The 24,383-nt window shown below is 43.6% G+C and overlaps 1 protein-coding gene and 1 pseudogene across 1 annotated transcript; one reads left to right on the plus strand and one right to left on the minus strand.

Annotated features, from left to right (window-relative positions):
* Positions 1 to 1,281: 1,281 nt before the first annotated feature.
* LOC110284019 (cytochrome P450 4F5-like) lies at positions 1,282 to 19,777 on the minus strand. The gene is made up of 12 exons (XM_085833213.1): positions 19,580 to 19,777; positions 17,713 to 17,857; positions 15,340 to 15,393; positions 15,126 to 15,253; positions 13,852 to 13,973; positions 12,930 to 13,200; positions 11,642 to 11,708; positions 11,318 to 11,447; positions 2,131 to 2,264; positions 1,950 to 2,014; positions 1,695 to 1,777; positions 1,282 to 1,459 (listed from the first exon to the last, which is right to left on the minus strand). Exons 1-12 carry the CDS (start codon positions 19,775 to 19,777, stop codon positions 1,282 to 1,284), a joined length of 1,575 nt encoding a protein of 524 aa, XP_085689339.1.
* Positions 10,561 to 11,046, plus strand: LOC110283625 (large ribosomal subunit protein eL21 pseudogene; annotated as a pseudogene).
* Positions 19,778 to 24,383: the final 4,606 nt, after the last annotated feature.

Raw genomic sequence — 24,383 nt, forward strand, 5'->3', positions numbered from 1 at the left:
CTGCACAGGGTCCCCAAGACTTATTTGCTTCAGAGGGACAAAGGACAGGAAATAGGAAACAAAGACAAGGGATAGAGGACAGGGGAGAAGGGGCTGGAAACACAAGAGATGGGAGATGGTTGTTTGTCCCAGAATGGGACAAAGGACTTCTGATAGAGTGGAGACCGATGTAGCCCATAGGCAAATGGCAGTTTATAAAGGTAAATTAAGAAACCCGGTATTAGGATGGAGTGTTTAATTAGACATGTTAATTAGAGGAAGCAAAGAGGGCTTTTTGATTGCTGTACTTCAATCGTGTGATAGCTGCACTTTGGTAGTCAGCCTCAAAAGGAGGAAGTGACCAAGTAAGGGAATAGACCTTGGTGGCTAGCTTTAGGAATGTAGTCTAACAGTTTAGCAAGGCAGAGGGAGTGGGGGAAGGCAAGGCAAGGCCTGCCAGGGCTAGGCTGGCCTCAGACTTTCTATGTATTCCAAGATAGTCTCCAACTCACGATCCCCCTGTCACAGGAACTGGATTTCAGGGTTGAGTCACAGCATCCACCTGACACTGTTTTTAATGGGTTCGTGAGAGGGTGGAGGGATCAAAGCCCAGAAGTGCTACTAGAAAGGAAAATTATAAGATCCCTGTGAACTAAGTGGGGTTCTCAATGAACACGACCCAGGACCCTTAAATGAAGGATTCTGGCAGTGGGACTTTGTTCTCTTTAAGATGCCTTAGTACCTTGGATATTACAAGCCTAGAATGTCATTTAACATGCTTCTCAAAGGTGCCAAGATGGACCTTTTCTGAGAAACCATTTTAGTCAAACTTTATAAGGAACCCCCACCCCACCCCCAGGGGTAGTGTGGCAGCCCACTACTGTGAGTGCAGCACTAAGAAGCCAAAACACTGGAAGAGCGCTTCAAATATAATGAAGAGGAGGAGAAGGCAGAAAAAAGTGGAAAGAGTGCGATTAGGCTTTGTTTCAGTGACTAAAGAGTGCCAAGTGTGCCAGAAACTCGACTCCCTCTCCTAATCTGCTTCAAAATCTACAGTGACTTTAACAGAATGAAGTCCAAGCTTCTACTGGAAAAGAACTCTTAGCATGAAAGCCTTGCTGGGCTAAATCAGCAAACAGGTACTTTGCCTCAAAGACACCAACCCATTCTCTTCAGAGACCATTGCTGATTCTGTGGCCCTCTCGCGCCCCCTGCTGGCGTTCTGTGGAGCCAAGCTAATTCTGAGAACCAGAGAGAACAATTGGAGGGTGGGGTAAAGAAGCCTCAAGGTCAGGTTTGGAGTCATTCAGCACTCCTGCTCAGAGGCTTCACCCGCAGCCACAACCCGCCCTCCGCCCGCAGGATTATCTCTGGCTTCCGGCGTGGCTCCTTGTCATCCGGCAGGATGCGGAAGCGCAGCAGAGTCAGCGCCAGTGCCACCATCATCTCATTCATAGCGAAAGTCTGTCCTATGCAGTTCCTGCGGAGGGACAGGATGGAGACTCTGACTGTGCCGTGCCTAGACAGGAGCTCCTGGACCCAAGCTGACGCAGTCCTGGTCAGCCCTTCAACTTCGAACCCTGGGTTCTGCAGACTTTTGCGCATACTCTGAGCAGAGGGTGGGAAGGAGAACTAGAGCCCAACCATCCCAGCTCCACCCTGCTCCCACGGTCAGCCCCAGAATCCACCCATCACCACAAGCCATCTGGCCTCACCTGGGCCCGGCAGAAAAGGGAATAAAAGCCAGAGGAGGCCTCTTCTGTGCGTTTTCTGGGTCAAAGCGGAAGGGGTCATAGACCTGAGAGGAGGGGCAAGATGAGACTTCTAGGTTGCTTCTTTGGGCACAACCAGCCAGAGCCCCCCCCCACCCCCAAAGTAGACATGGAGACAGGGATGACAGCTTCTTGTTTCAGGTTGGGGCTGCATCCCCTTCCCATGTCCCTCCCAGCAATGCCTGGAGAAGCCCCCACCTCAGGGTCTGGCCAGACTGATGGATTGTGATGAATACCGAAGATGCTGATGACACAGATGTTCCCTGTTGGGTAGGAGGATCCAGTCAGTACTAGCCAGGTCCAAGCTGCCCCTAGAGACCATCACCCTACTCAGATGCTTCCCATTTGCTCCTCCCTTCACCCTTGACTTTCAGGACACCTTTAGGGATGACCCGGCCATCAGGTAGCACAATGTCCTGGGTGCATCGGCGGAGGAGGTCTATGACTGGGGGATGCAGCCGCAGACTCTCCTTGATGCACATGGTCAGGAAGGGTAGCTGGGCCAGGTCGTCCCTAAGGAACACAGCACACAATTATTCAGATGCAAAACAAAGTCTAAGCTCAGCCTCATCAGCATCTGGTTGTATTATAACCACTCGCCTCTCATGCTTAGTCATGGAACAAATTATGTTCTAGATGAATCAAGGATTCTTGCCAGTTCCTTTGTGTGTTTGTGCCTAACTACTAAGAACAACCTTGGACTCCTGTATTTATCATTCCACTTCCCAAGTTTTGATGCCACAGGGGTCAGCTAAGATCCAGGGCCTTGGATCAAAGATTAACACTACTCTTCCCGAAATCTCAAAAACATGGGAAGGGGGAAGCTTAACCTGAAATATTTCTAATTAAAACCTACGGCTCCAAAAATATCCTAAATTGATAAACTTGCTGTGCACAAGCTTAAAAATGTTTATGCAATCAGCTGGATGTAGTGGTTCTCAGGAAAATGGAGGGTGGAAATTCCACAGTAAATAGCCAAGCTAGGCTACAGGAAGCATTTCATCAAAAACCAATTATGTAATAAAGTTTATTTTTAAGGCAAAAATAAAAATCCTTAAAGGCCTATAAGGGTATTTAAATGAATATATGGATCTGCACCCTGGAGCTAAGGCTGTCCCACAACCCTCCAAACCCATATTCCACCAAAGAGAGAGTTGGTCTCCCTAGGAGTGCTGACAGTCCTAAGATCACAGGCTCACAGGCCCACAGGAGGAAAAAGCTCCAGGCAGAGACAGCAAGACCAACTAATACCAGAGGTAACCAGATTTCAAAAGGCAAGAGCAAGAACCTAAGCAACAGAAACCAAGTCTAATGGGCAGCATTATAAACCAGTGCTCACACCACAGCAAGTCCTGGATACCCCAACACACAGCAAAGCAAGATTCAGATTTAAAATCACATCTCATGATGATGATAGAGGACTCTAAGAAGGACATAAATAATTTCGTTAAAGAAAAACAGAACACAGGTAAACAGGTAGAAGCCCTTAAAGAGGAAACACAAAAATCTCTTAAAGAATTAGAGGAAAACCCAACCAAACAGGTGAAGGCATTGAACAAAAGTATCCAGGATCTAAAGATAAAAAAAGAAACAAAGAAAACACAAAGGGAGACAATCCAGGAGATAGAAAACCTAGAAAAGAGATCAAGAGTCATAAATGCAAGTATCACCAACAGAATACAAGAGATAAAAGAGAGACTCTCAGGGACAGACAATACCATAGAAAACACTGACACAACAGTCAAAGAAAATGCAAAATGCAAAAAGCTCCTAACCCAAAACATCCAGGAAATCCAGGATACAATGAGAAGATGAAATCTAAGGATAATAGGTATAGTAGAGAGTGAAGATTCCCAACTTAAAGGACCAGTAAATATCTTCAACAAAATTATAGAAGAAAACTTCCCTAATCTAAAGAAAAAGATGCACATAAACATGCAACAAGCCTACAGAACTCCAAATAGATTGAACCAGAAAAAAAAAAATCCTCCCATCACATAATAATCAAAACACCAAATGCACAGTAAGGGAAAAAGGTCAAGTGATATATAAAGGCAGACCTATCAGAATTACATCAGACTTCTCACCAGATACTCTAAATACAAAAGATCCTGGACAGATAGATACAGATCATAAGAGAACACAAATGCCAACCCAGGCTACTATACTCAGCAAAACTCTCAATTACCATAGATGGAGAAACCAAGATATTCCATGACAAAAACAAATTTATACAACATCTTTCCAAAATCCCAGCCCTATAAAGGATAATAGATGGAAAACTCCAACACAAGGAGGGAAACTACACCCTAGAAAAAGCAAGAAAGTAATCTTCTTTCAACAAACCCTAAAGAAGACAGCCACACAAACATAATTATGTCTCTAACAACAGAAATAACAGGAAGAAACAATCACAATTCCTTAACATCAATAGACTCAATTCCCCAATAAAAAGACATGGACTAACAGACCGGATACATAAACAGGACCCAACATTATGCTGCATACAGGAAACACACTTCAGTGACAAAGACAGACATTACCTCAGAATAAAAGGCTAGAAAACAATTTTTTAAAGCAAATGATCCCAAGAAACAAGCTGGAGTAGCCATTCTAATATCAAATAAAATCAACTTTCAACCAAAAGTTATCAAAATGGATAAGGAAGAACACTTCGTACTGGTCAAAGGAAAAAACTACCAAGATGAACTCTCAATTCTGAACATCTGCACTCCAAATGCAAGGGCACCCACATTTATAAAAGAAACTTTACTAAAGTTGAAAGCACACATAACACCCCACACAATAATAATGGGAGACTTCAACACCTCACTCTCAGCAATAGACAGTTCATGGAAACAGAAACTAAACAAAGACATAGTGAAATGAACAGAAGTTATGAACAAAATGGTTCTAACATATTTATAGAACATTTCATCCTAGAGCAAAAGAATATACCGTCTTCTCAGCACCTCATGGTACCTTCTCTAAAACTGACCATATAATTGGTCATAAAACAGGTCTCAACAGATACAGAAAGATTGAAATTATCCCTTGCACCCTATCAGATCACCATGAACTAAGGCTGGTCTTAAATTCCAACAAAAACAACAGAAGACACACAAACACATGGAAGCTGAGCAACTACTCAATGATAACTTGGTCAAAGAAGAAAGAAAGAAGAAAGAAAGAAAGAAAGAAAGAAAGAAAGAAAGAAAGAAAGAAAGAAAGAAAGAAAGAAAGAAAGAGGGGGGAGGGAGGGAGGGAGGAAGGAAGAAAGAAAGAGAGAGAAAGAAAGAAAGAGAGAGAAATTGAAGACTTTTAAAATTTAATGAAAATGAAGACACATCATATCAAAACCTATAGGACACAATGAAAGCATTGCTAAGAGGGAAACATAGCTCTAAGTATCTCTAAAAAGAAACTGGAGAGAGCTTACACTAGCAGCTTGACAGCACACCTGAAAGCTCTAGAACAAAAAGAAGCAAATGCACCCAAGAGGTGTAGACAGCAGTAAATATTCAAGCTCGGGGCTGAAATCAACCAAATAGAAACAAAAAGAACTATACAAAGAACCAACAAACCTAAGAGCCAGTTCTTTGTGAAAATCAGCAAGACAGATAAACACTTAGACTAACCAGACAACACAGAGAAAGTATCCAAATGAATAAAATTAGAAATAAAAAGGGAGACAACAATGGAAACCAAAAATGGAAATCCAAAAAATGATCATATCCTACTACAAAAGTTTATACTCAACTAAATTGGAAAATCTGGATGAAACGGACAATTTTCTAGACACACACCAGGTGCCAAAGTTAAAACAGGATCAGATAAGCCATTAAACAGTCCCATAACCCCTAAAAAAAATAGAACCATCATTTAAAGTCTCCTAACCAAAAAAAAGTCCAGAACCAGATGGGTTTAGTACACAGTTCTATCAGACCTTTAAAGAAGAACTAATACTAATACTCTTCAAACTATTCCACAAAGCAGAAACAGAAGGAACACTACCCAATTCATTGTATGAAGCCACAATTATGCTTATACCTAAACCACACAAAGACCAAACAAAGAAAAAGAACTTCAGACCAATCTCCTTTATGAATATCGATGTAAAAATACTCAATAAAATCCTTGCAAACCGAATCCAAGAACACATCAAAATGATCATCCATCATGACCAAGTAGGCTTCATCCCAGGGATGCAGGGATGGTTTAATATATGGAAATCCATCAAAGTAATTCACTATATAAACAAACTCAAAGACAAAAACCACATGATCATCTCTTTAGGTGCTAAGAAAGCATTTGACAAATCCAACACCTGTTCATGATAAAAGTCTTGGAAAGATCAGGAATTCAAGGCCCATACCTAAACAAAGTAAAAGCAATATACAGCAAACCAGTATCCATTATCAAACCAAATGAAGAGAAACTCGAAGCAATTTCACTAAAATCAGGGATTAGGAAAGGCTGCCCACTCTCTCCCTACCTATTCAATATAGTACTCAAAGTTCTAATTAGAGAAATTAGACAACAAAAGGAGGTCAAAGGAATACAAATTGTAAAGGAAGAAGTCAAAATATCACTATTTGCAGATGATATGATATTATGCTTAAGTAACCCCAAAAATTCCACTAGTGAACTCCTAAAGCTGATAAACAACTTCAGCAAAGTGGCTGGATATAAAATTAACTCAAACAAATCAGTAGCCTTACTCTACTCAAAGGATAAACAAGCTGAGAAAGAAATTAGGGAAACAACATGCTTCACAGTAGTCACAAATGATATTACATACCTTGGTGTGACTCTAACTAAGGAAGTAAAAGATCTGTATGATAAGAACTTCAAGTCTCTGAAGAAAGAAATTGAAGAAGATCTCAGAAGATGTAAAGATCGCCCATGCTCATGGATTGGCAGGATTAATATAGTCAAAATGGCCATCTTGCCAAAAGCAATCTACAGATTCAATAACCTGCCTACGAGAAATCAAGCTCAATCCTTTGGGGACATCACAATTCCAACTCAGTTCTTCATAGAGTTAGAAAGACCAATTTGCAAATTCATCTAGAATAACAACAACAACAACAACCAGGATATTGAAAACTTATTCTCAAAACAAAAGAACCTCTGGGGGAATCACCATCCCTGACCTCAAGCTTTATTAAAGAGCACTAGTGATAAAAACTGCATGGTACTGGTACAGAGACAGGCAGGAAGATCAATGGAATAGAGTTGAAGACCCAGAAATGAACCCACACACCTATGGACACTTGATCTCTAACAAAGGAGCTAAAACCATCCAGTGGAAAAAAGACAGCATTTTCAACAAATGGTGCTGGCTTATCTGGCGGTTATCATGTAGAAGATACAGAAAATATGTTACGTTTATACAATGGAGTACTACTCAGCTATTAAAAACAATGAGTTCATGAAATTCTTAAGCAAATGGATGGAATTAGAAAACATCATACTGAGTGAGGTAATCCAGTCACAAAAGAGCACACGTGGTATACCCTCACTGATAAGGGGATATTAACCCAAAAGCTCGGAGTACCAAGATACAATTCACAGACCATATGAATCTCAAGAAGAAATAAGACTAAAGTGTGGATGCTTCATTCCTTCTTAGAAGGAGGAACAAACTACTCAAGGGAGGAAATATAGAGACAAAGTGTGGAACAGATATTGAAGGAAAGGCCATCCAGAGACTGTTCCAGCTGGGGATCCATCCCACATATAGATACCAAACCCAGACACTATTGCAGATGCAAAGAAGTGATTGTTGACAGGAGCCTGGTATAGGTGTCTCCTGACAGGCTCTGCCAGAGTCTGGCAAATACAGAAGCAGATGCTCCCAGCCAACCATTGGTCTGATCATGGGGTCTACAATGGATGGGTTAAAGAAAAGACTGAAGGATCTGAAGAGGTCTGCAAACCATAGGAAGAACAACATTATCAACAAACCAGACCCCCCAGAGCTCCAGGGACTAAACCAAAGAGAGACACATAGAGGGACCCATGGCTCAAGCCGCATATGGAGCACAGGATGGCCTTGTCAGTCATCAATGGGAGGAGAGGCCCTTGATCCTGGGAAGGCTCAATTCACCGGTGTAGGAGAATGCCAGGGCAGGGAGGTGGGAGTGGGTGAGTGGGTGAGCACCTTCATAGAAGCAGGGGGAGGAAGGATAGACTAGGGAGCTGCTGAGTAGGAAACCAGGAAAAGGTATAACATTTGAAATGTAAATAAATAAAATATCCAATAAAAATAAAATAATAAAATAAAAATAAATGAATATATGTACTCAGTAGCAGAGTGGCAATGGGGAATGGGCCATCAGGCTGGCCTCTAACTCAGAAATCTGCCTGCCTGTGTTTCCAGGGTGCTGGAATTAAAGGTGTTCACTGCCACCACCTGGCTAGTCCTTTCTATATTAACATTTTTCCATATTATCCAATAACATTTAGCTGGGTTTTCTTGTCCCTTAAAATGCATTTTTAAATATTTCCATACATGTATGTAATGCATATTGATCATAATCACCCTCCATTATTCTCTCATCCCGTTCCCACACTGCTTGAAACCACTTTGTCCTCCTATCCCATCTCCCTTCTATTTTGATGTCTTTTCTGATCATGACCTCATGAAGTAAACTAATGTTTCTTGAATAAGCATGAGTGGTGAATGATGTGTGTGTGTGTGTGTGTGTGTGTGTGTGTGTGTGTGTGTGTGTGTGTGAATTTGTGCCTGACAATGTTTTCCCAGGACTGGTTTTCCCAGGGCCCCGCATTATAAGCAAATGTCCCCCACTAACTGCATCCCACTTAACAACTTTATTCTAGTTAGAAGAATGAATATCTAGTGAAGTTAAAGCTGGCACTGGAAAGTGGTTTTAAAAATAAAAGATGGAGATGTCCCTCAACAGAGGAATGGATACAGAAAATGTGATTGGTACATTTACACAATGGAGTACTACTCAACTATTAAGAACAATGAATTTATGAAATTCTTGGGCAAATGGATGTATCTGGAGGATATCATCCTTAGTGAGATAACCCAATCACAAAAGAAGTCACTAGATATGCACTCACTGATAAGTAGATATTAGCCCAGAAACTTAGAATACCCACAATACAATTTGCAAAACACAAGAAAATCAAGAAGGAAGACCAACATGTGGATACTTCATTCCTCCTTAGAACAGGGAACAAAATACCCATGAAAGGAGTTACAGAGACAAAGTTTAGAGCTAAGATGAAAGGATAGACTATACAGAAACTATCCCACCTGGGGATCTATCCCATGATCAGCCAACAAACTCAGACACTATTGCACATGCCAGCAAGATTTTGATGAAGGGACCCTGATATAGTAGTCTCGTATGAGGCTATGCCAGTGCCTGGCAAATACAGAAGTGGATGCTCACAGTCATCTATAGGATGGAACACAGGGCTCCCAATGGAGGAGCTAGAGAAAGTACCAAGGAGCTGAAGGGGTCTGCAACCCTATAGGTGGAACAACAATCTGAACTAACCAGTACCCCCAGAGCTCGTGTCTTTAGCTGCATATGTAGCAGAAGATGGCCCAGTCGACCATCACTGGGAAGAGAGGCCCCTAGGTCTTGCAAACTTTATATGCCCCAGTACGGGGGAATGCCAGGGCCAAGAAGTGGGAGTGGGTGGGTAGGGGAGCAAGGCAGGGGGAGGGTATAGGGAACTTTCAGGATAGCATTTGAAATATAAATAACGAAAATATCTAATAAAATAAAATTTAAAAAATAAAAGATGGAGCCAATCTAACACTCACTAAAACTTATTACAAAACTATAATAATAAAAATGGAAACATTTTCTTAAAAACTACTTTATTCATGAGGCCTGTGGAACACAGAGCTGAGGCAGGCACAAGAAGACAATACACACACCGTAGAGAAGTAGAGATGTGGTTTTGAGGAAGATGTTAAGAAAACTAGCAATTAGCAACAAAAATAACTCAATGGAGCCAGGGAAAGAAATCCAGGACTGGAGAGGTAGAGGCAGGAGGGTCGAGATCAAAGTTAATCTCCGCTAACGAGTGAGCTGGAGGCTGTCACGTCCAAGCAGGCAGCTGTCTCAATAGATACATAAATAAAACAAATGCTTGCACATTGTGATGGCACACACCTTTAAACCCAGAACTTGGGAGGCAGAGGAAGGCAAATCTCTAATAAGACTTTGAGACCAGCCTGGTCTACACAGTGAGTTCCAGGTGAGCCAGGGCAACACAATATGACTCTATCTAAAAACAGAACAAAACAAAAAATTCTTGGCCCCTCCAAATATAGGGTAGATTCTCCAATACATCGAAAACACTAAAACAGTGAGTAAATTATATCATTCCAAACATTTGTCATTTCTGCAAGATGAGTCTAAAAAAATCCTTTCCCCCCACTTGGTATTTTGTTTTAAGATTTATTTATTTATTTATTTGTTTGTTTGTTTGTTTGTTTGTTTATTTAATATATATGAGTATGCTGCTGCTGACATACCAGAAGAGGGCATCAGATCCCATGACAGACCATGGTGAGCCACGATGTGGTTATTGAGAATTGACCTCAGGACCTGGAAGATCAGCTTTGGTATTTTGAAATGTATAAAATATTACTAAAAACTTGACAAGATACACCCTGGGATTGCAAAAGGATTGAAAAAGAGGTGTCTATAAACTACAAGAGAAGAAGGGAACAAAAGCCAGAAGGAAATTCACAAGATGGGAGGAGAATCAAGAAAATCAAATTGGGGCAGCCATCTTCCAGTAACTCGCCAAAATGACAAACACAAAGGGAAAGAGGAGAGGCACCCGGTACATGTTCTCTAGGGCTTTTAGGAAACATGGCGTTGTTCCTTTGGCCACATACATGCGAATCTACAGGAAGGGTGATATTGTAGACATCAAGGGAATGGGCACTGTTCAAAAAGGAATGCCCCATAAGTGCTACCACGGCAAAGCCGGAAGAGTCTACAATGTCACCCAGCATGCCGTGGGCATCATTGTCAACAAGCAGGTTAAGGGCAAAATTCTGGCCAAGAGGATCAATGTATGGATTGAGCACATCAAGCACTCAAAGAGCAGAGATAGCTTCCTGAAGTGGGTGAAGGAGAACAAACAGAAGAAAAAAAAAAAAGCCAAAGAGAAGGGCACCTGGGTGCAACTGAAGCGCCAGCCTGCGCCACCCAGAGAAGCACACTTTGTGAGGACTAATGGAAAAGAGCCTGAGCTGTTGGAGTCCATTCCATACGAATTCATGGCCTAATGTACACAAAGAAATAAAATACCAGCACCAGGAAAAAAAAAAAAGAAAAAAAAGAAAACCAAATTGGGTTTGAAAACTCTATAACAAAACCTAATTTGCTATGTGAGACATAATTATCTAAAGGAAGATGTCCAAACTAGGCATGTAATTCCTAAAAGCATGGGGGTTAAGACTTTGTAATCCAACCTGAGCTACACAGGCACACCCTGTAAGAAAGGCAGCAACGAACATGATGACCAGAAGCTCCAAGAGCAGAGACTATCATGCTCACCATTCAATCTCCTCAGGCTCTCGATCCCTCAGTAGCTCCTGCACCTCCTGCCTGCAGCGCTCCTGGAATTCCGGGTGCCTTGCCAGGTTGTACAGGATCCAGGAGAGTGCACTGGCTGTGGTGTCATGGCCTAAAGGGTAGAGAGACAAGCAGGGTTGTGTCCCTGGCCTGTTTCAGCCAAATGGGGCACTTGTATCCAGACAGAATGACTCCAAAAAGGGATGGATGGAAAGAAAGAATGGAGGGAGTCTAGGTCTCCCCAAAATACTTACTTGAGATTGGCACACCTCTACCTCCTCTGTAGCCCTACACAGGGACTCTCACCTCCAAACATAAAGGTGTCAGCCTCTGCCCGGATGTCCTCATCTGACAGCTCCTTTCCATGTTCATCCTGAAGACAAAACAAGACCCTCGATTCACACCGTGTGTGTGCAGACCACCCACGTGTTTGAATGCTTGACCACAGAGTGGAGGTGTGGCCTTCCTGGAGGAACTGTGTCACTGTGTAGGTGGACTTTGAGGTCTCCCTTTTATTTTAAATTAGGTATTTTCTTTATTTACATTTCAAATGTTATTCCCTTTTCTAGTTTTGCCCCCGAAAATACCCTATCCTCACCCCAACGCTCCCACTCCCACATCCTGTCCCAGGCACTACCCTATATGGGACATACAGCCTTCACAGGACCAAGGGCATCTCCTCCCATTGATGACTGACTAGGCCATCCTCAGCTACATATGCAGTTAGAGTCTTGAGTCTCTCTGTGTGTTTTCTTTGATTGGAGGTTTAGTCCCAGGGAGCTCTAGGGTTACTGGTTAGTTCATATTGATGTTCCTCCTATGGGGCTGCAAACCCGTTCCGATCCGTGGGTACTTTCTCTAGCTCCTTAATTGGGGACCCTGTGCTTGGTCTAATGGATGACTGTGAGCATCCACTTCTGTATTAGTCAGGTACTGGCAGAGCCTCTCAGGAGACAGCTATATCACTCGCTTGTCAGGAAGCTCTTGTTGGCATCTGCAATAGTGTCTGGGTTTGGTGGTTGTTTATGGGATGGATCCTCAGGTGGGGCAGTTTCTGGATGGTCATGCCTTCAGTCTTTGAGGTCTCTTTATGTTCAGCCTCTACCCTGCAGAAGACAGTCTCTTCCTGGCTGCCTTCAGATTAGGACTTACAACTCTCAGCTCCTGCTCCAGCACTATGTCTGCCTCCACACTGCCATGATTCCCTCCATGATAATGAGGGACTGAAACTCTGAAACTCAAAGCCAGCCCCAAATAAGTGTTGTCCTTTATAAGAGTTAACTTGGTCATGTTTTCCCTTCACAGCAATGAAACCCTAAGACAGGTGATAGGACACAGAGTCTGAGACCCGTTGTACACACAAGGTGCCTCCTCTGTCTTCTCCACAGCCTGCTTCCATTTCTCCCTTGGTATCATGCCCACTGTTTGCTCTTTTAGCAGAGCCTTCAAAGAGTTACATCTAAAATGGATCCCTGTGTGGTGTCTAGTTTTCATAAGCACAGTCTGTAACTCCCCAAGACTTCCTGGTCAAGTCCAGCTTCTGTCTAAGACTGACCATGAATGTTCCTGTAACCCAGACCCCACATGAGCACACCTTGGCCAACAAGAGAACGTCAATGAAGTTCAGAGTCTTAGACTTAGTCTTGGACTTCAAGAACTCATCAAGGTTTTGGCTGGAGAGAGTGTGCCGTCTCTCCCTAATGACAGCATCTGTGAAGTTGTGCACCAGGTCACAGGCCTTGCGGAAGCGCCGCCCATCAGCAGTGTGGTAATACAGGAAGTCCACGTACAGGAAGAGCTGATGTGACCTTTTTATTACGAGGGAGCTGAGTTCCAAGATGGCAGAAATGTATTCAGAGGGAGACCTGCAGGACAAGACAGAGAGAGGAGGCAAGTTAACAGACAGGAAAACTCCAGCCAGAGTTCCAGGATTAGGATCTACCCAGCAAAGGGTGTCTATGGCACACAAATTCTGTATCTTGCTCCACACAAGAAGCCTTCTGAGCCAGATCCTAGGGTACAAATGGACATCATTTCATCTCCTCATTCACTCAGCATCTGCACCCCCTCTTCCCGTGATTTCCTGTTTCTCTTTCCAGGATCAGACCCTCCTCTCCAGGCTCCTTGCCTCCTGAAACTCTATGAAGCTCCTCTATTGATTTGATTACCCATGCTCACTGTGACTAGGAACCCCACCCCTTATACAGACACCTTCTCTAATGCTCTGGGATACACAGGATGGAGTTCACATCCTTCTGGCTTGGTGGTATTCAACATCTTAAAGATCTGACCACCTGCTGGAATTGGTGGCTCCTGACTCTGAACCCAAAATCAGGAGGTAGATGCAGGAAGAAGCTCAAGGCCAATCTAATCTAGATAATGAGTTCCAGACCAGACTAACTACAGACTGAGACCCTACCAAGAAGGAAAAAAGGAAGTTGATGGAAGGGCAGAAGAAGAGAAAAACTACATGGGCTGTCTTAATGTTCTGTTTTAAGGCTGAGACAGGGACTCACTCCTGACAGTTGCTGTCAAAGCCAAAGAGGCATTTCTGCAGACTGTCCAAGGTCATGAGGCTGATGTGCTCAAACATTTCCAGACGTGCACTGCCTTCCGAGGATAGGTGCTTCCACTTAGCCTGAACAGAGAAGGGGCAGAGATGGGGATGAGCCTTTGATCCTTGAGCTCCTTCTCAACGCTCAACACCACAAAAGGCCCTGATACTAAGGAAATCCCAACTCTGGTGGGAGCAGAAGATGCTATGATCACAGATGAAGACATTAGTTAGGAGACGAAGCCGAGTTTAATCCTATCTCTGTGTGCTCTTGGTGAGCTTGCTGCCTGCTAGGTCTTCCAGCACAATTGAATTGACATGACTAAATTACCCGTAAAGTACACTTCAGTGCTCTCTCTATCTTTGATGCTCTCTTATTCCTTGTAAACTTGGAGCAGACTAACCTTTCATTTAATCATCCATAATATGACAGTCATGTTCATCTCTGCAACATAGCAATATGGAAACTCCATCAACCAATATAGACGATGGAACTGGCAAAATATTTTGTATGTATAAGGTGCTCAATAAGTGTTTGTGATGATTATCATTCTATTTGGCTCTAGAAATGGCTTCAGTTTCTTGTAGGTCCTCCATTCTCAGTTTTTAGTGAGTCCAAGTAAATTTTCTGCTTTTCCCCTTTTGAAACCAGGATTTATCCATACTTGACAACCAGAGTGAACTCAGTTGTATACAAGACTTTAGGTTTGGTTTGATTTTCAAATAAGTTTTGACCATATTCACCCATTCCCCAACAAACTTCTTAGTGAAGGATCTTAGATCTTTGAAACTAGGTCTTGTTGATGTAGCTTGGACTGGCCTACAATTTACAGTCTTTCTTCTTGAGTCTCCCCAGGCAGGTAGTAAGGAGTGGGTCACCATGATCAGCTTTAGAGCAATGAAGTTTAAAGTAGAATCATACAGAGAAAGAGCTTCTTCTGTAGTGAACATCAACTGTTGGTTGATGTTTCAGGGCTTCTGCGAAGAAGAGTAGATACTACCTGCTATGAACTCATCTACATACTAGAGCATGACTCCAGGGTACCATCCTGATCACATTTTGGGTACAGATTATTGTTCTCACTTTAAAGATGTCCCCATCTTTAAACTGAGACATGAGAAGAAAACTGATGCCCCTGAGTCCTAGAACAGAACCCCATCCTCAGTCTGCATCTTTCTGAATACATGACCTTTTCTGCAATACTGTATTTGGGACCCTGTGTTTGAGGAACTCACATGCATGATGTTCACACTCTGGTTAAAAATCTTCACATAGGGCTTCAGGATGTCAAAGTGGAAGGCAGGTATCAGCAGACGGCGATGGCGGCTCCACTTGTCACCTGAATTCAGGAAGAGCCCATCCCCTGGGAGGGCAGCAATGTCAGTGGGCAAAAGTGGAAACTTCCTCTGACCCTAAGATGTCCTCTAACCCTCACTTCAAGGAACTCACCCAGCCAGGGCTTCACAAAGGTATGGAAAGTCGTGTCCTTTGGGGCCACCAAAGCTGTCATGGAGGAAAAGAATCAGGTGCCATGAGGAAGACAGATGAATGATGGGAGTGTAGAGAACTCCCAGCCCCAAGGCTTTCCACTTCCCTGCCAAATTCAGGATGGCAGGAAGGGGACAGGGACAAAAGAACCAGAAAAAAGGAAGAAGGTGAGGCAGGACCAGACCAGGTTGCAGCATCAGGGGGAGAAAAGGTCACCCAGCAGGGCACAACATGCTTCAGTACACTTTGACAAGACTGCTACATGGTCTGCCATGTTTTCCATATCTGAGACTAGTAGAAACAGTCTACAGGCCTTTGCAAAGACCTAGGACACACCATCCATGTAACTCTCTGGCATATCCTGGCATATCCTCATATACACATAAGGGATACATGTTATCATGACCTGTCATAAAGAATACACATGACATTCACTGACATGCCATAGCAGTGTTTAACAGTCTGATGTCACCTATTTGTGCTCTCCAGATAATCCCAGTTTGGCATTTCAATGTGGTCCCATTCAAGTTTCAAATGTGACCTACATATGCCACAGATACCTCTAGCTCTCTTCACTATGACATACTAAGCATTAAGTGCTCAAGATTGATGGTTTCCTATTGTCAGAGCCATGTGCCCACCATGAAGAGTTGCTTCTGCCCTCTCCAGTCAACAGACATCTCCAGAGCCCACCAGACCTGGCTCACCCTTCTGGACTCTGGTGCATCGTTCCCTTCAGTTCTTTGCATTCCAGCTCTGTCCCAAATGGTCTCCATCTTGGGTCCCTTCTATCCAAGGTGGCTATGGCAGCTGAGACTGACTGAACTGGGGAGTTGGGCAAGAGTTCACCCTATGTTACATGCCTCCCACAACATCAACTGTTCACCCATGAGATACACATCTTTCAAAAATGCTGTTGAATGTCATTGAGGACAAATAGTGAGTAAAAAAAAAGCACTATTTTTTTCTATTCTACATAGGACTATTCAGATCCATTTGTTTGGATAGAATCTGTATGTACATACTGTCAATAGCAGAAGATGCGCACATTGCTAACAGTTTGCTAGTCTGAGTTAACTATTCCCAATCAGGGGAGTACCAAAAAATGTAATACCCAAGCCACAGAGCCTTTAGTCTCAGCATCTTTAGTCTGAACCTAACAGCAAAGTGGGTTGATAATGAGACATAAATGCAGGACATGATAAGGAAAGAAACCTTGAATCTCAGAGGCAAGACTGATTATGTGACCAAAGGATTGGAAGTGAGCTCTGGTAAATCTATCCACTGTTGCTGGCTGCAGAAGAGATACAAGGTAATTTTTCAGGTGGTGGACGCACTTTCTCTCTTCTCAGATCACATTCTGAATAAAGCATAACTTAGAGATTCCATCCCTGTGCATGCAGAAATGGGTCAGTAGAAGATAGTTCTTGCAGAAGACCCAGGTTTATTTCAAAACACCCACATGGCAACTCACAACCACCTGTAGCTCTGGTTCCAATGGATCTGCCACTCTCTTATGGCCACTGAGGGTCTTGCATACATGGGGTACCCATACTTCCATACAGGCAAACATTCATACAGTAAAGATAAATGTTGGACATGGTAGAGCATGCCTTTAATATCAACACTCAGGAGGCAGACAAAGGTGTGTCTTTGTGAGTTCTAGATCAGCCTTGTCTACAAAGTGGACTCCAAGTCAGCTAGAGCTACAAAGTATCAGAAAATAATAAATGAATGCCTCAAAAATAAGTATTTTTAAATGTTTTTATGCTATTGCTACTGCTGGGAAGGTAGAGATAGGAGAATCCCTGGGGCTTACTGGCCAGACAGTCCAGATGGATGGGTGAGCTCCAGGAAAGAGAGACGTCTGGTCTCAAAAAAGGAAAGCAACTCAGGTTGTCTACTGTCCTCTACATGCATGCACACATACATGCATATGAACCAACATGCAAGCATATAGACCCACAGGCATACACACATAGGCACAAAAATTTTCAGCGAAGAGATAGGTTATTTTTACCAGTTCTAGGATGAACCCTACCACTTTGTTCATGGTATGCAAGTATTCTACCTGTTGGTAGTAGATTCCAAGCCAATACATTTTCTTCCCTTGTTTAGATCACACTTGTTTGAGCTTCTATCACCCACAGCTCAGATTTTAGTAGCAAGAGAGACTCAGGACCTTATCCAAAGTCACTCAACAGGTTAGCCACAGATATATGGCCACTGACAGATTCAGTCACATCTGCTGCTCAGCCTGGTCAATCCCGGGATAGAATGAGCTGAGATAAGGAACAGAGAAGAAGCCAATGGTTGGGATCCTAGAATGGATACCTGAGGCCAGGAGCAGGGGGGCAACAAATGCAGGGTCAACAATCCTCAGCACAGGGATCATTGGTCCCAGCCAACAAAGATGGACATCTTGGAAAATCTGGCCTGCTTCAGTCATCAGCTGCATGCCTTCCTCATTGTGCTCAATCTGAGAATAGAGAAGATTGAGGCCAGTTCATGCATAGTATGGTAGGTGCTCCTGTTTTCTACACAACATGCTCATCCCTCTAACCATCCTGCTTGGACCACTCATTCCAATCCCTTGATGAGTCAATAGTTCAACTACATGTGCCCCCTCCTGTACACATGAGTCTATCCATGTCACTCTCTCTGACACATCACTCTGCTTATCCCTTTGTTTTGTGATGTAGATATAAATAATGGACGGATAGAAGGTTGGATGGATGGATGGATAGATAGATAGATAGATAGATAGATAGATAGATAGATAGATAGGATAGATTCATACACACAGTCTGAATTGTAGATGATATGTGACTACTTGATAGAGGGATTGATGATAAAGAGGATAGATGGATAGATATACAGACAGGGATGCACAGTAGGGTTCTGAGAGTATATATATATATATATATATATATATATATATATATATATATACATATATATATACATATACATGCATACATATATGAATAAGATATATAGGCAGATACATGATAGACAACATAGGTAGATTACATTGAAAGATGTGATATATAACTGGTAGCAAAGAGAAATGATTAAAGTGGTAGATCTCAATATATTTTTCTGTTTTTATTTCTTTATCATGATTCAGATTTTTCTCCATTTCCTTTGTCTCATCACTCACTCTCCATCCTCTCTGGCATCTCTGTATCTTTTTCTCTATGGGAATTTTCCTATACCTAATTCATCTATCTCTCCTCTTCATCGCTTCCTTCCTCACTCCTCCATCCTCCACTACAGTTAAGTATAAACCTCCAGCTAATTTTATCCCATCCAATTCTCTCACTTATGTCTAATTCACCACAGCCTATTAAGACCAGTTCTCTGCAGGAACTTCCAAAGAATTGCAGCAAACAATCTCAGAGGTTTCCAAATATTGATCCCGAGCTCCAAAGAAGTATGAACTTGGAAGTCATCTAAGCAAGGAACTGATGAATGATTTAGGAGTTGTGTCCCTCAGGTAAGGAGAAAGCTTCAAGAAAGACAATAGAGGAAAAATGGGAGAAGGTGACAGAGGAGTCATGTGGAAAGGTCAGAGGGAAGAGGATCCAGCAGTGCACAGAGAAGGACCTCAGGGAGCAAAGAGGAGACCAAGAAGGATTTAATTCTGGAGCCAAATCAGAGCTGCCAGGAAAGGTGGACAAGCCACCAGAGAGCTGTGAGGAAATGAAGGAGATAGAGCCAGGACTCAGGGACATGGTAATCAAGGGTAAGAGAAATGAGAAACGAACATGGAAGGGAACAGCCAATGACAATGATCCTTTGTCCATAATTAGATGGCAGAAGCCTGATGGAGTTGGCACATTTAATCCCTTGGGAAACAGACACAGGTCTCTGAGTTTTAGGTCATCCTGGTGTACAGAACAAGTTCCAAGAGAGCCAAAGCTACCATGGGATCCACTGACTATGACACACATCCAGGAACTTAAGGAATCCTCAGTCCTGCTGAGAGTGTGGCCTACAGTGGAGCAGGTGCCAGGGCAGGAAGAGAGAAAGGGTGATGAGCACAACTTGGAAAGAAAGACAAATGAATGTGGGGTTGTAATGAGGAGAGGGGCCCAAATAACTTCTTTGCTTCTCCCTGCTACAGGCTCCAGACCTTTCCTGATGCCTAGGGAACACATACACCCGGGTACCCCAGCCTATCTGCTGCCATACTCACCATGCCCAAGTGACCCAAAAACCAGTTTTTTTTAGGAGGCTGAGGGAAACATCTGAGGCGGGAGCAGTTCTCACAGAATGAATAAGTCCAGGCAAGGATTCTGGCCAAAATCCAGGAAGCCGCTCCAAGCAGCAGAAGATGCCATGACGAGGTCACCACAGAGCCCAGGTCCAGCCCAGACACACTTAGCCACAGCATCCTGCTGAGCAGACAGACACAGAAGGAGATTCTGAGGTTTGGAAGAGGAACCTGAAAAACTTCAGAATTTTGAGCATGGGCATAAACTGTAGAGTGGAGCAGGGAAGGGGAGGAAGATACAGGAAGAGACAGAATGAGAGAGAGAGAAGGAGGCAGGGAACACACAGACAAGAGCTGTTGAAAGTCTGGGATGGCTCTGCCTGAAGTACAAAAGGTTATCCAGGAACCCAGGGTCACTTGTGCCAGTTGTCTCCCATGGAGCCACCCCAACTCTGATAAACCCATCCTGATCAGAGTCAGGACCCTCTCTTGCCTCAGAGCCCAAGTCGGTACCTTATCTCAGGAGCTGCTGGTTCTCTAAGACATTCTCCCCCCATCCTGTGAAAAACATTTATCCCCTGCTTCCTAACTTCAGGGAGCTGTGTGGGAGGCTGGGTTAGGCTGGACTGAACCAATCAAATCCCTCCCAGGCTCAGCCACTTCCTCCCTGCCTGGGCATCAGGCCAAAACAAGTTGGGCAGGGCCAGACTGGAGTGGAGGGGAGAGACTCAGGACAACACACACAGGCAGGTTGCATTTAGGATGCAGCACCTCTGAGTCAAGGGCAAAGGTGACTCTGGGCCCTTCCAAGGGCAACAGTCTGCTAATAAAAGCGTGAAGAAAGAAGTACTGGTGCCAGGATGGTGTTCAGGATGTTCCCTGAGCATCTCCCAGCGATCTCTGCACATCTCACTGGTGGGAGTGCAGCATGCAGAATTTCTCACTGCAGAACTGCAGACCTGTCTCTGGAATGCCTCTGCTCACCGGCTACAGTCTTGCAGCATTCAGTCCTCTCCCTTAGCAGCCCAGCCCCTGGATAGAAACAATTCCAAACTAGACCAGAGAATCCAGCCATGGTCAGACTGAAGAGATAGATGTCCTGGCTGGGAAAATACACCTGGCAACTAAAGGGTCAGAATTCAGAGTGTTTGTGAGGAGGAAAGGAGTCAGACTGAAGTGCTATGAGCACAGGTGTACAGGCAAGAATGAACAAGCCTGGAATGACTTATCTTCCCAGGATCAAACGGGGACTTGACCTTAACAGGAGTGTATGTTGTTTAGAAACCCTAGATCGCCACATCTTGAGAAGTGAGGAAAAGCAGCCAGCACTCTCCTTTGTGCAAGCCCTGGTGCCTAGTTTAGCATCAGTATTCCCCCACATCACCCACTGCAGCCAGCATTCCCTCTGGCACAACTGTCTACTGTCTTTGGAGTAAGCAGAAAGTTAATGTCCTTAAAGTGATAAGGCCCCCACTTTTAAGCTATGAGAAAGAGACAAGCTAGTGTTCCCAGCAATCAAAGAGAGATATAGCAGCTGTGTCCAGCTTACCACAACAGGAAAGAATGAACTAGTCACTGAGAACAGGATGAGTTATTCTTTCCCTGGGCAAAGAGTTCCTTTTCCAGATATATGGACCCTCCTTGCTGTCAGAGCAAGTGTTATCAATTTGAAGGATAGCATTCCATCCCCCATTTACCCAGTCATATATCACCAAGTCTTGAAAGCTCCAGCTTGGAAATTTCCCCTATATAAACCCTAAGCCCCGAGACCTGAGTGTCACATTCCTAACCTATTGTTCATAGAGAGTTGCATCCTGAGTCTGAACTCAAATGAAACAACTCTTGTGTATTTGCATTGGAGTTGTCATTTCTTGGGGGGTCTCGTGACCTGGACATTACTGGGGGCTTGTCCGGGATTCCCCAGCAGATTCTCCAGGATCCTCTACTGGGAGAGTCTAGTGCTGGCCAGTGAGTTTTCAGGATTTCTGTATTGTCTTAGTGTCTCTGTTCTCAATTTCGGTTTGAGAAAAGCCTTGAGGTGTCTGTATAAGCAGCAAAGAGTGACTTAGATCGGCCTCACTGTAGGGTAAATCTCTCATTTGTAGGGGGAGGAATTCTTGGTAGAGGAAGTAGAGCCTCCCCATTGGTTCCTTTCCTCTCTGTGCCACTTTTCATTTCTGAGGTGGTAGTCTGTGAGTCTGAGTGTTTGGATTTTTTTTTTATTTCAACTACAACATGGATACTTCATGCATGTTTGTTTATCTGCTGTGTTCCTTGTGATATTTGGTTTCTATATCTATTAGACTTTAACAGATGGTATGGAATAAACTGATTCTCACTCTCTCAATATTGTTTTTAGCTCATTTTAAGAAATCAGGACCAGAGCTCACAACCTCTTGGTAGATGTGAAGAAGGGGAAAATGACCACCTACTACAGCTCAGAATGGCTGACATTTGATGTTGCCTGGCTGCCAGAGGGGAGTTTTCCATCTCTCCATGGTGTTAGCAATAGAAGACAAGGTGTTTCAAAAGGCCCAGGAGCACCCTGATCAAGTCTGCTATATAGTAGTTTAGAAGGATTTGGTTACCAATCCACCACAATGGTTTAAGTCTTTCTTCTTTTCCATTGCTAAAGTTTTCTCATCAACAGAATGGTGCCAGCCCTGGTGGTGGGGGAATGGAAACAAGAAGTTCCCATATCTACTGCCCCTTCTTCATCCTATCATACAGGATAGCACCCCTGGGGATATTGTCTGCCCGCCTTGGCACCATCAGCACTTCCCCCAGTGTAGGCCTCCAGCTCCAGTGGTGTCAACTTCAGGAATAGAAGGGGGCCTGCACAGGGAACATGAAGCAAGCATATGGTGCCTCCTGAGGCTGTATAGCCAGAGGCAGAGCCCACTATTTTACCCCTAAGGACAGCAGGACCAGTCTATCAACAAGAGAATCAACCTCACTATTATTGGCCCATTGCTACAGCTGATCTTTATAGTTGGAAGAGGGAAAATGCCCAATTCTCTGACAATCCTAGGGAGCTCATTGGTCTCTTAGACAGTATCCTGTTCATTCATCATCCCACATGGCATGATTGTCAGCAGCTTTCATAGATTCTTTTCACCATGGAGGAAAAGGAACACATCATTTTAGAGGCTCAAAAGAATGTGGGAGTCAATGACATTCCAGCCCAGAACCCAGCTGATATTGACAATGGATTTCCCCTCAAGAGACCAGGCTGGGACTACAATACAAGTGAAGGTAGGGAGCATCTTGGAGTCTATGGCAAGACTCTGGTGGCAGGTCTCTTGGCAGCCACTAGGCAACCCACTAATTTGGATAAGGTTTATGATGTTAATCAGGAGGCTAATGAAAACACAGAAATATTTCTTGAGGGGATTATGGATGCTTTCTGACATTATATGCACCTAGATCCTGAAGAGACAGGGAATTCTAACACAGAAGTGGTGGTGTTTATCAATCAATCAGTCAGCATCAGACATTAGAAGGAAGTTAGGAAGATTAGGAGAAAAGTCATTGAGGGATTTAATGGAGGTCACAGAAAAGGTGTATCACAGTAGAGAAACCAAAGATGAAAAAAATATTAAGACAGGAAAGATATTGAACAGAGATTTGGCCAAAGTCCTTATAGCCAATAATGTTCTGGACTTGAGAGAAAGAAAGTGCCAGCTCCAATGTATTGCTAAAGAAACAGACAGAACCTAAAGGAGGTCATCAACCAACATTAGGTAAGAACCAATGCACCTATTGTAAAGAGAAAGGGCACTGGGCTAAAGGGTGTGCAAAGAAAAAGCCAAAGGTCAAGACCATGGTCACAGAGGAAGAAGAAGATTGAAGGAGTCAGGATTTGGACTTCCTCACCAAACCCAGGGTAATCCTTAGAGTGGAGGAGAAGCCCCTAGACTTCCTGGTGGATACTGGATACCAGCCCAGAGATGGTACCACCCACAAGGGGCCCTTCCCACTTGATCACTAATTGAGGAAATGCCCCACAGCTGGATCTCATGGAGGCATTTCCCCAACTGAAGCTCGTTTCTCTGTGATAACTCCAGCCTGTGTCAAGTTGACACATAAAACCAGCCAGTACAGTACCCAACCCAAATTAAAGCACTCCCCTCTACCAGGGTCAGAGAGGACTTCATCTGCAAGGGTCAGAGGAAGACAGAAGCAGCAGTAACCACAGAAACAGGAAATTTGGGCTCAGTCTCTTCCTCCAGGTACTTCAGCTCAAAAGGCTGAATTTATAGTGCTTACCCAGGCCCTCATCATGGGAAGAGAACTGGTTGTTAATATTTATACTGACAGCTGATATATATTTACAACTGCTCATATACATGGAGCTATTTATCAGGAGAGAGGGTTCCTAACTGCAGAAGGGAAAACCATCAAAAATAAGGATAAAATTCTACAGGTACTCAAAGCCCTCTGGGTGCAAAAGAGGTTGTCCATCATACATTGTCCAGGCCATCAAAAAGGAAAAACACCAGTGGCTAGAGGAAACAATCTAACCAGCAAAACTGCTAAGGAGGTAGCCGGAAAAGAAACAGCTGCCTCTGTGTTTGCTACTGTCCTGCCCAAGCCACCCAGTCCCAACTTACCAGAATGCCAAGTCTATATGGAGAAAGAGATCAAATGGGCTAAAAATCAGCCCTTGAGTCAATGTTTTGAAGGCTTGTGGTGACTGACTGATGGTAAGCTAATATTGCCCACCTCCTTGGCAAAAAACATCCTCAGGAAAATCCAGTCACTCACATGGGAGTGAGACAAATTT

The sequence above is a fragment of the Mus caroli genome, unplaced genomic scaffold (genome assembly GCF_978045245.1).
Source record: "Mus caroli unplaced genomic scaffold, Mus_caroli_1 scaffold_18, whole genome shotgun sequence".
Classification (NCBI taxonomy): Eukaryota; Metazoa; Chordata; class Mammalia; order Rodentia; family Muridae; genus Mus; species Mus caroli.

Excerpts from the sequence above, each read along its gene's own strand:
- LOC110284019 (XM_085833213.1), bottom strand. The coding sequence starts at position 19,777 with ATGCTGTGGCTAAGTGTGTCTGGGCTGGACCTGGGCTCTGTGGTGACC. Across the intron at positions 15,254-15,339 it reads CTTTGTGAAGCCCTGGCTGG|GGGATGGGCTCTTCCTGAAT; the intron begins GTGAGTTCCTTG and ends CTGCCCTCCCAG. Across the intron at positions 2,015-2,130 it reads TGGCCGGGTCATCCCTAAAG|GGAACATCTGTGTCATCAGC; the intron begins GTGTCCTGAAAG and ends CCTACCCAACAG.